Source organism: Patella vulgata, chromosome 4, assembly GCF_932274485.2.
Source record: "Patella vulgata chromosome 4, xgPatVulg1.2, whole genome shotgun sequence".
Taxonomy (NCBI): Eukaryota; Metazoa; Mollusca; class Gastropoda; family Patellidae; genus Patella; species Patella vulgata.
In genome coordinates this window covers 54,458,741-54,476,754 of record NC_065882.2, presented here as the reverse complement: position 1 = coordinate 54,476,754, position 18,014 = coordinate 54,458,741, and the positions used below count along the sequence as shown (strand labels likewise).

Here is an 18,014-nt window from a genome sequence, read left to right as displayed (position 1 = left end):
CTTTGTTAAACCTTGTTAATGCTCGATTGATGATAGTTATCATCCGATATGTATGAAATTTATATTCATCAAATTTGTGAAACAGGTCTATTGAATTTCTGCAATTTCCGTCAATAATTTCTAGAGTTATGGTGATTGTGAACGTTTGAATGACAAAAGTGATCATGTCATCTGTATGCATTATTGAAATTAGTAAAACGAAAAAGCCTGTCAAATTTCAACAATTTCTGTAGATTACTTTCAGAGTTGAGACCCTTGTTTCAGTTTTTAGAACCTTGTAAACCCTCAAACGACAAAATTTATAATCTGATATGTATGGGACTGTCTTGTAAAGGCCCCCAATTACCTACAAAGGAATAAATATGCGACAACCCTTGAGGATCGCTAGGACGATTTAGCTGCTGTGGGCGTATGTTTTGTTGCCTGGCAACCTATCTTTAATGCAATGCAGCTTGAATCGTGAACAGGTAGAAATTATATAGTCAAAAGTTATTCCAACAGCCTAGCAACCATGTTTGTATTCTACTAAAAACTTATTGATCTCTTGTCTGTCTAATGTGAAAAAATGCAAATCAAACAGCCAAGTCAGTATGATGATATATAGGCAATCTTTCTGCACTAATAGGCTTTATAATTATACCCTGATTATTTTATAAGTAATTGTGTTAATTATCTTAATGTAATTAGAAAAAACCTGGCCTTGCAGAATATCTCGGACAAAATGTGTCGACATGTGGTAAACTATTATGGTTATTGTTGTGCCATTTAAACCATGTTTGTTGTTTGAAAGTTTATAATGATTTTGGGTAACATACTATTATTATGGTACACAATTCCTACCTTACTTTGTTTTTCAGCAATATTTGTTAAGAATTTAGGAATAGTCATTTGTTAGTTACCTATAAGGTTGTGATCATTGAGAAATAGTATGAGAAATAATCCATTTTCTTTATGTGATGAAAAACATTTGAATTAAAAGAACAGGATTAACACCAGGTGCCATTAGGATATCTTGAATTTGTTACACAATTGAAGACCGTTTCTACAAAGGGTTATCAAAGCATAAAACTGGTAGACAGCAGTTTTACAATTGACCAAACTTTGACAATGTGATCAGTAATTGTTATCCCAATATAAAAGATGCATATAAAAAGTTTGGATAAATGTAGGTGAATGTAACTTTAGTCTTATTCCTTGTTTAAAGGTAAGTGCAAGGTAAAGCATGTCATTCTGAAGTGACAAAAAAAAGAAAAACAAAAGAAATGATGTCCTTGGAGGTTAGAAAGACTGAAACTATTAATATAACTTGGGATTCATTTGCTTTGTTACAGAAGTAGTTTTATATATTATGTACCACTGACATACCATTTCTGAAGTTCCCTCCTGTTTGACAATGGATCTATTTGCATTTGAAAGCAGCTGTTACTTATTTGGTCTTTGCTTTAAGGGGAGCCACTGGGGGTGTCAGCTTTGCTCATGGTGTTGGCCTGGAAAATTCCTCAGGATTTTCCGACGTGGTTTCCCCTTGTCAGTAGCACAGGATGAAGGTGGCTGTCTAATCGTTTGGATGGGACAAAAAACATTGTTGCGCACCTAAGAGAACCCTTGGCAGTTGGAATTTTGTTATAAGAGAAGAGTAGGCCATAGAGCTGCTGTCTGCGCAAAATTTCCCTCATAGTCATAGCACACTGCATGGTGTATGCTCATCTTTATTTACCCTGCAGTCAGTGCACAAAATTAGGACATTAAACTCTATTTCATTTCTTTGCTTTAGGCTTTAGCCTTCTATTGTTTCACTGAATTGTCTGACTTTTGGTTTGAAAATAATTTCATATAAGGAATATTTCTGTATAATTTCAGGTTATCATCAAGAGGATTTAGTATGAGCAGGTATGGCATGGAGGAAATTCATTGATATTTCAACCAGTATAGACTGAGATCCCACCATTTCCTTTATCATATCTCCCCATTCATAGTAAACAGTTCATAAGATGAAAGATACTCCTAATAATGAAGAAAATGTGCAGCAAAAAAGTAATGATGTGAGTAAAGAAAGTACAAAAAGTCACCCGATAGTCAGTGAAAACGGCAATACAGCACCATGTAGTTCAGACAGTCAACCTGAGGTCAAGTTAACACCTTTAGAAAGGTTGAACCATGACCTCAACAATGATGCAAAATGTACCAAAGAAATAACTTTAGGAAAGCGTATAGGCTTTTATCGAATACGAGGAGAGTTAGGAAGTGGAAATTTCTCCCAAGTCAAAATGGGTATTCATGCTTTGACACGAGGTAAGTTACCTGTATCATTGATTTTTTTTTTCATTCCAATTTAATCTGGTGAACTTAATTTCTAACTTAATTTTTTACTTTATAGCGCTGGTCCTCAAAACTACAGTACATAAATCATTCATTGGAAATCTTCTGTTTAGTTACTTATTGCGGTAAACAAAAAAGGAGCACATGGGCCATATGGGAGGACCGATATCCCCCCTCCCCTCCCTCCCTCCTTGATCCACATTGTCATCAATTTCAGCAGTACTTTGAAGAATCACATTACAGTCAACGACCCTCATTGTTGCATGGCAAATAAAGTAATATAGTAATGTGATTCTTCAAAGCTCTAGTTGTGAAGCTACTGTTTAATTGATGAAAGCTTGATGGTTTATTATTTATTCCTGGTTGAATCCAAAACAAACAGTAATGATTTTGTGAGTGTGGTGGAAATCCTAACATGATTACTATGACAGCGGAAATCTATATATTTTACAGGAGAAATACAAACCAGTCAGTTTTATCCAGTTTTCTTAATTGGCTGTTTTTTGTCGGATTTAGCCGATTGATGTTTAAGCTAGCCGATTGGTAAAACAATGAACCGGTCACTATAGTATCATAAATCAATCTACTTTCGGCTAAATTACAACAGGTTAATTACAACAGGTTAAGAAGCCAATCAACTTGCTTGTCTACTACAACAACAGTCATGCCTTAGTGAGAATCGACCATGTGGTTCATAATCAGAGAAGCCTAATTAGCACATTTAACAGTAATTTTGATAATCTGGTAAAAAAAAAAAACAAGCTTGCTGATTATTCATAACAACAGATTCAGTAAGCTGCTTTTTTAGAAATAACCCACGATCCCCGCATAGATTTCCAATCGAGCCTCTTCCATGCTCCGTATCATGAATTCCAGGTACCGGTAGATATTAAAATAATAACTGGATCATACATTGATGGATTTACTGACCAGTTGTTACGTAAATTTAAATCTTCGTTGAATATAATCCCATAATAAAACACAGAATACACTGAGAAACAGAAATTATTAATATATTTTCCCCGATAGTATCTCCAATGCCGAATTCCAATAACATGTGACATATCGGTTGGAATTGGGTCAATAAACCAGTTTTAAATATCTTTTACCATTATTTTATTATTTTATACGCATTCTGACAAAGGCTTAATCTTAAAAATATTGTCGTTTTTTATTGAAGGCTATATCATAATCGTACAGAATTTTAGTTTAAAGCCATTTCAATTATGGTTGTCACATGACAATTGTGCCGTTTGTCTATTGTCTTATCATCGATGAGTGAATAAAAACTTTTGCAAGTTACGTGACTAGTTATGTGATAGACGAAAAATTACAAATTGCGTTATGAAGAAATGCCATGATGCCATATCAGCTTATATTGACTGCAACATTTTCTGATACTGGCAATAGTAGAAAAATGCTAATATTTTAGATCATCGACTGAAGAACACAAACGTTTCATCAAATAAACGAGGACAGTAATTTATTCAGTAATATTACTTTACATGACTTTCAAGCTGGTACGTGAATTAAATATGGAAAAATTTCAAACGGTGTACCTATTTGTCGTTATTTTTGTGGTAATCACATACATTAGAATACAACATTATCCATAACAAATTTCCAAGAATATTATTTTTGTTTGTAATGGAAGCTTATAGTTAATGCATTTCCTACCGGGACCTCATTTGAACCAATTCTGGATGATTGTTTCAAAATGGATTAAGAACCCTGGTTTTATCCACCCTTTTCAAGTCTTTATTTCTATTAGACAAAATGTTATCCAGAAGAGAAAATTCTGATATAAAAATGAAAAGATGTAAATTTTGTAATAACATACAGGTATAATCAATAGCTTGCTGTATCTTATTGTTTGTATGCATGAAATCGCGGTACTGTGTAAATAATAATAGGCTTTATTGGAAATCGTAGAATCGATTACCGTACTCTGCTGTAGATAAGACAATTACAATTAAAAGCTGAAAACAATATTGATAACAGTTAAAGTGACAGCCTTGTGTAAATTTAAATCAATTTGGATGTTAATGATGAATAAATCCTGACTGACAAACCTAGACATAAGAATTTACTTTTTCTCACATGATTTACCATATGTGACTGGGTATGTCAAAATGAGTCAAAATGTGTGAAATCTAATTTTGAACTAGAGACAAAATAAGTGAAAATATTGATTTTGATCGAAATTAAGATGTCAACAAAAATGAGTCTATAAATATACTATCTATCGACACAAAAGATTAAAATAGCAATAAAAGATTTTAGAACACCTTTTTTTGGACGTTTTGTAAGAGTACCGCATTCTTAAATTTGTCCCATTTCTTAAAATTGGCCCAGACACCGCTGCAATTCAGCAAAGCATTATGGTTACGTAGCTGGCTTGAGCGGACGATAGTTATTTGGTTTTGGCGATAATGTTTTTGGGTACCTACATGCGATTCACTCTGATAAGTGGCAGAGAAAAATTAATTCTGATCGTAATGCCGTTAAGTGTTAGTCAAAACCACGTCGCGGAAAACTGTAAATTAATTGACAAGCAGGTTATTTGAGTAATACTAATCAACTGTCACGGATCAATGATAAAGCCATCGACGACTCATTATTTACTCCGAATAATTAATCCATGCGGTGATTACTTGATATCTCGTTTCATCTTTAAAAAAATAATTTATAGGCCTTATATGGAAATAAACAAACTGGCCGATAATTTTCTTTTCGAAGAGAATTTTATTGATAGCTGAATTCCGTTTACTGTTGCTTCTTCATACAGCATGCAAAGTAAGGAATGCATATTGGATATCATTGTTTAAAATTCTCTTATCACCATGAGTCGAAAAAAAGAGAACGACCAACGTGCCGAAATGCAACGATTTTCGAGTGGGAAAAACAATCTGCCATTGTTTAATTACATCAAAGCTAAACGGCACGAAAGTGAACGTATGCATTTCTTGCCAATGAAATTGACATTTCTATAGAGACTCATATATTGATACCGTTGCGGTACCTGAAAATAATAATAAATCTATTGTACATGCAAAACCTTATTTTAATTCATGTGTTTAATGAACACGCGTACAGCTGTTGCGGCTTCTTTGATGATTACCTAATCTCCTGACCACTAGCTGCCACTAAGGTGCTATTTAATTGATGAGATTAACTGAAGTTAATCTCACAAAAGTTATAATACACAAAACATAGACTACTAATGTATAGATTGTTCTTCAGTATAACACTATCATATGAATATGCTGCATGTGTTTTGGAAAGAGAGCTTTTACCACGATTTTCGTCTTCAGCACCTTCGAAATCCTAAATAAACAAATATTAAACAATAAAATAGCAAATAAATGGCGGAAATCGTCAGATTAAATTTTTACTACGATTTTCGTCTTCAGCACCCCTGAAAACCCCTGGAAAGATATATTTAACGACAAAGCAAATAAATGGTCTGGTTGCTATGGGATTTTGTTTTGGAATGCATACCAAATCTTTGATTTGCTTTTTCTCAAAACTTACTTTTGTGAGTTAGGTAGCTTCAAATGGACACAGCTCAGTCAATTTTTGCCTGATTCAAACAAAATATACATCAAATTGAAGGTAATGAGTTAGAGAATGTGAAAAAAACAATAACTCAAATTTCCTCATTGTGATGGGTCACATATTCTTTGTGACATTTAAAAATACTACTCTTCTTGACATGATTTCAAAATACTGCTCTTTTTGACATGATTTAAAAATACTACTATTTTTGATGTGATTTACTAGATGTGTATACTCCTTTTGACATAATTGACCGCACTCTGTTTTGCATGCTTGACATGATTTACCACACATACTACACATTATTTGAAATGATACTACTAGTACTAGTGATATCACATGCTTTTTGACATGATTTACTACTCTTTCTAACATGATTAATGATGATTTACTTTATTGGTTTGGCCATGACTTATCTTACCCTTTTTAACAAAAATTGGCTTGTCTTGAAGAACGGCATATATCTGTATTTGGTATTTAGGACACTACATTGTGGTGAATTGACGTCAGAAACATTTTTTTGCTATCAAAGAACACAATCAAGGGGCTCAATTTAAATTATCCATTATTATTATCGATTGTCAAAGAATACACACTTTCTCTGTTCATTAGAGAAAACTATTTTCATTTTCCGGTAAAAATTGATTAGAAACACAATCAATAACAGATTCCGTAACTTATTGGATAGTGAATTAAGTTTTCTTCTTTTCCCTTTCTATTCCTGTTGAAGCAAAAAAGTAATTTGCATTCGGATATAAATAATTCTTTATATACCCTCATGTGTAAATTATATCTCAATGAGAAGTTCATTTCAAGAACAATATTATCATAAACTAATTTTACATTCAAAATAAAATTTTAACCTAGAGATCTTTGCCATGGTTGATCTGTAACAACGATTCAAAGATTCCAGAAGTGATGCCAAAAATGCAAATCAGTACAATTTTCAGCTTACTGATAATTCCTCTTAGTCTTAATTTAGCCTGGCACATTCTACATACATTATGCAAGAGCTAAATCTGATTATTGCAAGTCTTTATTTAGGCTTCAGATGTCATAGAAATTATAAATTAGATCTTTATTTACACAACAAGCACAAAATCAACTCTGTAGACCCACGGATGGCTTGGATTCGGCTTGGATTTAAACAGGATTTCGTTGATTGATTAAATTTTTAAATGGCGTCATAAGCAGAGATTAACCGTTAAGTTGACGTCATACTCCCGGAAATAATTTTAGATCGAGGCTAAATGATAGATTGTACGAAGCAAGACCGCTGTTGAGCGAGGCCACATGTCAGTCAATTTGATTGAAAGTTAGATATACATGTATACGGCCTTGATATTATGTTTAGTTGTGGTTAAAATGAGAGTTTGTATGTCGGTATTATAGACTACGCTCTTTTGTCACTTGCATTTACAGAAAAATTATAGAAATTGATAAACATCGCAGCTAACATCACCCCCAGTTGAATTGCAGCTCCATTGGATCACTGTTCGGGAGTTACGCAGGCCTACCAGTTACAGTACAAGAGTACACGCAGGCTAACAATATGCCACATTGATTTGGTCCATTCCTTTCAAACTTTCGCTTCTTATCTATATATTAAAAGTCTTATTTTTAATTTGTAGTAAAAATAAATGTGATACGAATTGAATTGCAACCCCGTCTCAAACCACAGCCATTGAAAACGTTACTTGATAATCGAGATTATGTAGGTGGAGGTAACGCCTGTCAATCAAACGATCGTCTATTCTCGGAGACGGTGAAGAGAGAGTTGACTCCTAATTTTTAGTCAAAAATTACAATAGTGATAACTTTGTTCAGAATAAAGTAATTTGACTGAAATTTTCAATATATTCTTCTTTCATCATCTATTTTTGAACTGTTATAGCAAGAATGGCCAACTCTCTATTAAAATCTCCCATAATGTATCTTTAAGCAACGAGTCTGGCGACAAATATCGCCTCAATAAAAGTGGATTGAGCACACTACACGACGACTTTGGCGATCATGGAAAAAAACACCCTGTCGCGTTCTTCGTCATGTGGCACCTGTAAATTCATTTTAGTCGTCATCGCGTTGAATACTTCAATTAATATTGTTTTGTACATGATGATCAGGCAGCGGTGTAGCCATCTTAGTACAACGCCCGTCGAGTGCAGTGTGTTTATAGTATTCTAAGTATATATATAACTAGCTCAAATTGGGTGACTCTTGCATGTATAGAAAACAAGCTACGTGAGGATGAGTCCAAAAATATTCCAGAGAATCCTAAATATAATCAATCCTCTCATTACCAAACAAACAACCAAGATGAGACAACCAATAAGCCCAGGTGAGTGATTGACGGTCACTCTCCGTTTTCTCGCTACAGGTACTGGAGAAAAAAAAACGCCCATTCTAATTAGCATCTATGAATCCTAGGACTATATTATTATTGAGTACATTGCTATATAGACGGAACAATCCACTCTACCTACCATATGTATTCGACAGCTTTGCCAGAATTCCAAACTTAATTTCAATTAGTTAGGGCTAAATTAGATTATCCGAGTCACTTATACGTGCAACAGAAAAAAAAATCTGAGAAATCTCGTGTGTGGTTATGTCACATGAAAGGAATAACCAAACATGATTGGTTTAATAGGTGAATTTATTTCCATGGTTGTCGCTTAACTTGTCGCCAAGGTGAGCACATTACACGATTTGTTGCCGATGAAGCGACGACTTGGGCGATCGTATCAAACAAGTCTGATAACGACGGCTGGTCGCTGGCGACGAAATATCGCTTGCGATCGAGTGCGCACACTAGGCAAGTTTTTTATTTTTCATCGTCAGGGACCGAAATCGCCTATGTCGTCGCGTAGTGTGCGCCAGACTTCAATATGAAGATTTATTAATATTGGTCCATTTTTATCAATGTTGATGTTGTTATCTTACAACATTTTAATAACAATTTTAAAAATTGAATATTAAGCTTATACATTCATATTATGTGCTTTTCGACCCATTTTTGTCTATTTTAAGTACTTAAAGAATAAGCTATATATGCCCTTTAATTGTGTACAAATTATCTATTTTATAGACAATGTTTATAGTTATCCATTCCAGAGATTATGCTGATCAGTAGTTAAATTGTTAAGCTATAATTGCTATTCTGCAGTGATTTTATTCTAAATAGAACCCTATATGTATGTTAAAAACTTATCAACCTATAGCTAGAGTTTGCTAGACTATGATTGGAAAACAGACAACACCAACCATAAGGTTTTAATTTATTTATTGACAATCCTGTAATTTATCCCAAATTTTCTAGTAAAAAGTTATTGAACGTACATAATAAATATTGCTTTGTGTGTGAAACATTCTTGGATATCACTATGACTACAAGCCTACTAAGTATTATTTTAATAAGTATTCATTGTAGGATTTACTAAATCATTTTCAACTTGGATCTGTCTGTATTACTACAATGAATGAATAGATCATGATTGTATAATTGCAATATATATTGATGCTTTATAACCATCAGGGCAGATTTATTTATCAACTTAGATTCTATTGTCTGATTACTGACTTACCAGGGGCAAGTGTCAAACTGATTACCTGGGGAATATTCTTAGTGGATTTCAAACTGTTTTAATTGATTGATTTTTTAATATTTTCCCCCTGGTGTAGAATTTTTTACTCCTTTTTAAGAGAAAACCTGAAAATCTTGTCCATTGGGGTTACTATTTACACAATCGTTATTATGTTAAATATGCCTTTTGTATAAAGAGGTCAGTAGAGTAGGTAAGGGTAAAATTGCCAATTTATTCAGCAAATAAATTATTAAAGGATAATCTTGGGGTGTAGTCATTATTCAGTATATTTGATATAATCTTATAAATGTCAATCAGTTCCCCTTCCTTACAAAATCTTCTTAATTTATAGCACCTTTAGAGGCTTTTATTAGGATCTGATGTTTTTGAAATTGTCCTTTTGAATAGTTTGTTACAAATTGATATCCTCTTATGTCTTCAGAGTGCTGAAATTGTCTGTATAATTGTTACTGCAGGCCTTCACGTAAAAGGAATGTCATCGCGCTCGCTCTCCTGGACGCGTCTGGATGTCAGTCGAGGTGCGCTTTTTATCGCTCATCTCAATGTCTAAATTGACTCCCCTCAAAGAAAATAATCAGGAAAAATATACCGGTAACTAAAAATAAATTCAATATCGACAATCAACTTGCTTGTCGGCTACAATAACAGTCATACCTTAGTGAGAATCAGCCATCTGGTTCATAATCCGAGTAATTAGTGCTCACTTGTAACGGTAATTTTGATAATTTGGTAAAAAAAACAAAACTAGTTTGCTGGTTATTCATAACAGGTCCAGCAAGTTTCCTTTGTAAAAATAAGCCACATGGTGATTGAAGACATCTCACTCGGCATGGATTTTGAATCTCAGGATTCGTGCCGTCTTTGACGCTCGATCCGTACGAATTCCAGGTAGATATTAAAACAATAATTGGATCATACATTTTATGGTTTCACTGTTAGTTAAATTTAAATAGTCACTTTGAATAATCCCTGATAAAACACTGAATATCCCGAGAAACAGACAATAAAATATTTTTCCATCACGATCTCCGATTCCCGATAACACAGGAACATGCATCAGTTGGAATTAGGTCAATAAACCAGCATTGCTAGATTTAGTTTTAAATAGCGTTTTAGTTTTATTCTTTTTTATTTTATATACATCCTGACAGGGAGTTATTTTTAGAAGTCTGGTTATATTAAAGTTGACAGGAGCTTCTAATTACCCTATTTCATACCCAGTCATTGTCGAAAAAAGCTCCCCTTAATGAACAAATTGAAAAACATCACTCCCCTAAAAAAGCTCTCCCAGTTTCGATAAGAAGAGGGATTTAGAAATTAAGGAGAATGATCTGATATTAAGGAGAGTGATTAGTTGTATATATAGGAAATGGTTCTGAAGATCAATAACTGCGTGTAAGGGGTCATTCCTGGTTACATGAATGATAATAAACATCCTCTGCTAAATAATAGCACTCATAGTCGTACGGTCTGGTCAAACTTCTGCTATCATCTATAACTACATACAGTATTCCAATAGAAATACTTGTCGACATTTCTAAATATATATATAGCTTGTATAAATTTTGTTTAAAAACACAACCCCTATTTACAGTATAATCATAAACGCTTGACAATTCCATCAAAATATAATCTATTTCTTTTCCGGAATTATTCTCATTGGAAATTTTCCCGTGCCATCTCTCGTAATTTCTCACATCTCGCGAGAGTTCTAGTTTACATTCAGTTAAATTGACCAAAGACACATAGGTACCATCTATTTTTAGCAACATATTCATCAGAATTTTATTACGATGTGCGATCACATTATACACTAATCGAATACACCAAATAAATGTTCACATTGACAGCATGGCGGCGATCGGAATGCGAGTCTTTCACACTCTTTTGAAAAAAAAAAATACATATGTCTATGATTTACAAATAAGGAGAGTGATTTTCAATTTTAAAGCAAGGCAGAAAAAAATCTCCCCTCGGTCAACATTCAGGTGCGCGACATGCACGAGCGAACGATCACAGACCTCAAAAAACAATGACCGCATACCGGGACCTTATTTGACCCAATTCTGGCCGGTTGGTTTCGAAATGGATTAAAATCCCTGTTCCTATCACAAATGCAAAAAAGCTCTCCTCAAGAGATTCAGGAGAGCTTTCTCAGGATAGCGATTTACCCTTTTTCCAATTTCAATAGAAATTTTTTTGACTCTCCAGGTATTTTTTCACGTGAAGGCCTGTTACTGATCTCTACTAAGGTATGTAACAATAAAATAATGTCCTTTTAGTTTGCACTTTTGGCATCTTCAATTAGTTGTATATTGATCAACCATAGCAAAGATCTCTATGTTAAGATTATATTGTAAATTCTGTAGATGTTGGAATTGTCCTTTAATAAGTTATTATTACTCTGTATATGTTGACTTGATTTGTTTAACCTGAATGATAAATGAACCATGCAATGTTTGTATTCAGTATAGATCTATACAAATGATAATAAAAATGGCTGTGTCATATTATTGCCTAATAATGTCAAATAGTAATAATAGCTGTGACCTATTTGTTTCCTGTGACTTGAGTGATTTTGTAGACATGACCACCTTTGATGATCTTAAATCTACCAAGGATTGTTTTTATTTAAAAATTGGCTAATTTCAACACAGTGTTTCGACAAAAGATTTTTTTTAAGTTAATGGTGTGTGCTCCCGAAGGCAAATTCATAATTGTATCTCTAATTGCGAGTTTCAGTTTTACACGATAGTTCTGATGTCATAACAACCTATTCCCATACCGAGTTTCAGGTCAATTTGATAGTTCTTAGTAATCTGACACTATTGAGTTTCTGTTCAACACAACACATCTTATTACTGTAATTTATTTTAATCATATTATTCATACTTCGTTTAATCTACTCATAAGCTTCATGTAAGAAAAGGTGGAATCATTAATTGAAGATGAGACAGATGACACCAAGTTGAAAACTTGTTAGCGTCTTCATATTTCTAGGTTATTTTGTTTTATTTCAAAATTTTGGTTATAATAGTCACTATTTCTATAAATGGTGGATGTAAAAGGATATATTGCTGAAGACTGTTCAGCTTTTAGTATAATTAAATATCCCTAAAATGTCATGTCATTGTAAATATTAAATGTGGGTTATTGGTTTTATTGAAACCTGTTTGTAACATCAATAAAATGTAAATATTTTACAAGTCTCTAGTTACAATATGTTTGACGCACATGAAGTGTGCCCTTTTTTATATTATTTTATATGAGCTTATATGTTATAATAATTGTCATGCCCTGAGGTGGTCTTAGTTCTTTACCAAACTGCTCCATGTGTGTATGATCTCTAAACTATTATGTGGAGTGTTATAGCCCAAGGGAAGGGAGGGAACTCTTGTAAAGTTAGTTTTTTATGGAGGCAGACCATCATTTGTCTCTTTGCCTAGCTCCATTTTTCCCAAAATTTCACTACAGACAAAGAAACAAATGGTCATGTCTTGGCACCAAATTTTGTATGAGGTTGACCAGCAAAATTTTGAGGTGTGCAAACTTGTAGCATGCTAAAAACATTTGCTGTGCGTATATCACTTTAACCAACCTGTTAAGCAACCCTGTTATCCCTCTGCCTCTTAACCATGAATATTTACCAAAATCGTCAGAAAATTTAAATTCAACCCCTCTTCATCAGTTCTAGACCAACAAATCAACAAAATTAAAATTGCCCATGCAAAAGGGTAGAAAAGAGAGAGAAAATTGCTATAAATACACAAACTACAATTTGTGGATCCAGCTCGCCATTAATTCCCTTCTTTTGTTTACCCTCAAGTGTAGTTCTTTCTATCCAGTTAGTGTATCGGCCGAGAAAGTTCATCAGGATTTTCCGACGTGGTTTCCCCCTTGTCAGTGGTGCAGAACGGAGGGCCTGACAAGGACAGCTGTCTAGTCCTTCGGATGAAACGGAAAATCGAGGTCCCGTGTATATATTGGAATGCACGTAAAAGATCCCCTGGCAGTTGGAATTCGATATAAGAGAAGGCGATAGTGCCGCTGTCCGGGCAAAATTTCCCTCATAGCACACTGTATGGCATATGCCCATCTTCATTAGCCCAGCATAGGAGCAGAACAGTAAAATGTTAAACCCCATTTCATTTCATTTCATTTCTTAAGATTTCTCCATTGCAACCTCATACATGCCTTCGCCCTTTGAGCAACGTGTTGGCACGTTTTTCCATCTGTGGTAAAAAGCATTCAACCCAACGAAAATATAAGAAAAAATTAGAGCTGTTCAAATAAACAAAAATTAGCATTATAGTCAATAAATAAATCAATTGTGGCTATACATTCCAGCATCTAAATCTACAATGGATCAGACTATGGATATGATTATAATAGCTATTTAAGCAAATCTAAGCACAAAAATGTGTATAATCAAGTGGCTTACTCAGAATATTAAAGCCCCATCTCCCATAATAGTACATTGTGGAAAAATATAAAGTTTTTACCAACGATTTAACTTTTATTAATCAACTGTTTGATTAAATGGCAACAAATTTTTTTGATTGTTACTGTATTTGAAAGTTTGTTTATTATATTGAGCCTTGGCAAGTACCAATAGTTAACAAAGAGTGTAAAAATATGTTGGAAGTATGGGCAGATATAACAGGAGATTTATGCAGTTGCATATCCATCGTGGAATGCAGCTTTGCACATCTCCCTCCTTATCTTCATTAGCCCAGTTGGAGCAAAACAGTAGCACGTTAAACCCCATTTCATTTCATTTGCAGATCTCCCCATTCCCCCTCATAGCTACCACCATAGAGCCAAGTTACAAAATTTTATTATGTATTTCATAGAGCAATCCACTTTTCCTAGTTCCACCTGTTTTTACTACCTTTAGAATGTTGGTTTTATGACTTTAAATCTATAGCTTCTACAATTTTTTTATTTCAGAAAAAGTGGCCATAAAAATATTGGATAAAACAAAGTTGGATCAAAAAACACAAAGACTTTTGTCACGAGAAATAGCCAATATGGACAAATTACATCACCCTAATATAATTCGTCTATATGAAGTAGTAGAAACATTAGCTAAATTACATATGGTTATGGAATATGCTTGTGGGGGTGAAATATTTACCAAAATATCTAATGAAGGTAAATTAACTGAAGCTGAGTCAAAGGGTCTGTTTGCTCAAGTTGTGGCTGCTGTAGAACATATGGTAAGTACTGGAATAAGTTTTTATTTTTGGACAATGTTAATCAGTTGAACTAGCTCAATAAATACTTCAGAAATTTAATAACTTTATGTGATTCTGAAAAGATAAAATGTTATGAAATGGAGGTTTTAATGCATGGATGCTGTTTCCAACATCTATGCAATTTATAACAAAGAATTACATGTACTGGTGTAAGTAAGTCGGATCTCTAGCCCGGTTAAACTTTAACGTCCTTCTTTTCTGCACCAACCAGACTTAACAAAGAACGTTTCTGAAAAGATAATAATTTAAATACATCATCAGATGAAAGAGAAAATCCAAACAAGTCAGAGAGAGAGAGACAGGTCATTTCGGGACATATGGTTCAATTTTATTTCAATAATTCACTTGCACATAGGGGTCTTTAGCAGTAGGAGGAAACAAGAAGTCCCAAAGAAAACCCACGAGGTTGGACAGGCAACCCTACTCCTTGTCACCTACAGCTTGAGAATCGAAACCCTGACAGTTGACTTAATGACAGACTTTATGATACAGCACATACGCGCTAATCATTCGGCCATCCACCCCCCACCTGAATCTAAACATTACTTGATCCTAAAGACATTCAAACCTAATTGGAAAGACCCCAGTTTACACTATAAATTTGATCTCGACTGATCTTTTCTAGCCTCTCGCTCTCGACTCTATAATTTTTAAAGGCGAAGTGTATCCCCTCCACTTCCCATTCTTATTTTGTATTATATGCTGTATTTGTTGAATTGTCTGTACATTATTCGAAAAATAAAATTGTTGTAAATTCTATATGCTGATCTAATTAACAATAATTTATATTACAGCACGATCAAAACATCATACACAGAGATTTAAAAGCTGAGAATGTTTTCTATGCTTCACCGACACTAGTTAAAGTTGGTGATTTTGGTTTTAGTACAATCAGTCGGCCAGATCAAACTCTTAATACATTCTGTGGATCACCACCTTATGCTGCTCCTGAACTATTTAAAGATGAGAGCTATTTTGGTTCGTATGTGGATATTTGGGCATTAGGGATAATGCTGTACTTTATGGTGACAGGAATAATGCCGTTCCGTGCTGAAACTGTGGCCAAGCTCAAAAAGTGTATATTGGATGGAAGTTACTCAATACCTTCTTATGTGTCAGATAGTGGTCAGTTTCTTATTAGGAGTACTTTAAAACACATCCCACATGATCGCTTTACAATTGCCGAAATCAAGCGAAGTGAATGGCTAAGAGACCAACATTTCCCCAAGCCTTTTGAGCCATATAATCTAAATCCAACCCCACAAAGCCAGTCAAAGCAGTTAAGTGATGAGGAGCAGGAGGCTCGTAAAATACTGAAAGAACTGGGGATCACAGAAGACCTCCTTTCAAAGGGAGCAAGTACAGATTCAAGAAACAGTATTACTGGTAGTTATAGAATAGTTCTACATCGTGTCCAGAAGAAAAATGCTGGCGTTGTAGAAGGCATGATGATGGATTTACCTAAAGAACACAATTTGCTGGATAACCGAAAGTCTTCAAAACATTCGGCTCCACATTCCAAATTTTGTACATTATTATAATGTAACATATTTTTTAAATATTACAGATATCAAGAGTTTAGTTCCAAAATGGGATATGTGCCAATTTTGTATGTTATTATTTTAGAAAAGTGTGTTAACTTTTCTGGTATTAAGATACATTATGGGAGGTAAGATAAAGAGATGGCAGTTCTCGCTATAATAGTTAAAAACTAGATAGTGTAAAGGTAATTTGCTGAAAATTTCAGTCAAATTGATCCACTATGAGCCGAGAAAGAAGCGGGTGAAATTTTTGCATAGTCTCAGTCATCATTACTAAAATCATTGAAATAAACAACATAGTCTCGATTATCCACTTTTATTGATTTAATTATCAACGGCCGTTAGCGGCATATAGGAATCTAATCCAGCCAACACCGAAGGCTAGCCTTGACATCGAGAGTTTATTATGGTCTGGATAAGTTAATTAATGTCTAATTGATAATTTAGATAACATTTCAGGCCTAAAGAAAGACTTGTAATAAGCAGATTTTGCTCTTGCATAATGCATGTTTATTATAAAACAATTATAAAGCGCACGTCTGTCACTGAAGTTTTCAGAGGGGCTGTACAAGTTCCAATACATGTAGGATATCATATCCATGTAAGGGGCGGGGGGGGGGGGGGGCTGGATGGCCGACGAATGTTTAGCATGTGCGTGTAAGGTCGGTCATTGAGTCAACTGGCATGGTTTCGATTCCCCCGTTTGTACGAGTCGCCTTTATCCGAGTCCTCTGTTTTCCTCCCACTGCTAAAGACCCCTATTATTGAAATAAAATTGAACCATATGTTAGTCCCGAAATGACCTAGTTTGTGTCGAGTGGACTTTAAACCCCATTTCTCTGTCCATGTAATCGAATATATTAATATCCACAGAATTTGAAACATAAAGCTCTAAGAAGGGTTGTTATAGTCAAAATAAAAGCAACATCAGAAAAAAGCACTAATAAAGATAGTTAGATTACATGCATGCTTTTAAAATAAATGAGTCTTAAGGGATTTTTTGAATGATTCAAAATGTTTTTGGGAATATATTGTTATGATGATGTGCCAAAATCTTGATTGATTGACATTTATTTATATTACCGGTACTTTTACTTAGTTCCAATCTTGTGGACAAGCAGGAGAATAAAGTTTTTAAATGTGGAGGTGTATAAATATTACATCATAAAACTACATGTGCATAAGATTGTAGGGGATCAACAATCATTATTTACTGTAAAGCAATTGTTGTGAAGATTTGACAAAGTCACTACCACAAACTAAGAAAACCTATCTTTTGCAGGGGAAATAAACTGACCAAACTGTTTTGTCAAAATCTAGATTTCCCATTTTGGAATTAAAACTCTTCAAATATATATATATTACATTGTTAACACTTTTACTTGTTGATTATTTATATAGATATTATATATACATATTTATTATATTTTATTGTTTAGTGTGAATGTGAAATAAAATAGTCATTTACTAGTTCATGTGAACGACTCCAATCATATTTTAGCTGGAGGAGAAAACTATACAGTGTATAATTAAACTGGCTATAAAAGGTCAAATTGCTCAAAGCAGTGATTTCTGATAAATATGTTTTTATGGTGATTTTGTAGTTTGCTGTGTAATATTTCTGTTTAATAAGTTAGTTATATATGTTAAACAACCATCAGCGATGAAAAGATAGCATGTATACAGCCTTAAACACAAAGTTAATTAGAAGAATTCCCTACCTCGTGTTGTAA

At 34.0% G+C, this 18,014-nt stretch overlaps 1 protein-coding gene across 1 annotated transcript in view; it reads left to right on the top strand.

Moving 5' to 3' along the window:
- LOC126818723 (serine/threonine-protein kinase NIM1) overlaps positions 1-16,881 on the top strand; it is a 32,692-nt gene extending 15,811 nt beyond the window's left edge. Inside the window, exons 2-4 of the mRNA XM_050546263.2 lie at positions 1,861-2,292; positions 14,433-14,701; positions 15,535-16,881. Coding sequence (XP_050402220.2) covers positions 1,992-2,292; positions 14,433-14,701; positions 15,535-16,281 — 1,317 coding nt within the window. The 5' untranslated portion in view covers positions 1,861-1,991 and the 3' untranslated portion in view covers positions 16,282-16,881. The remainder of the gene's footprint in view (positions 1-1,860; positions 2,293-14,432; positions 14,702-15,534) is intronic.
- Positions 16,882-18,014: the final 1,133 nt, after the last annotated feature.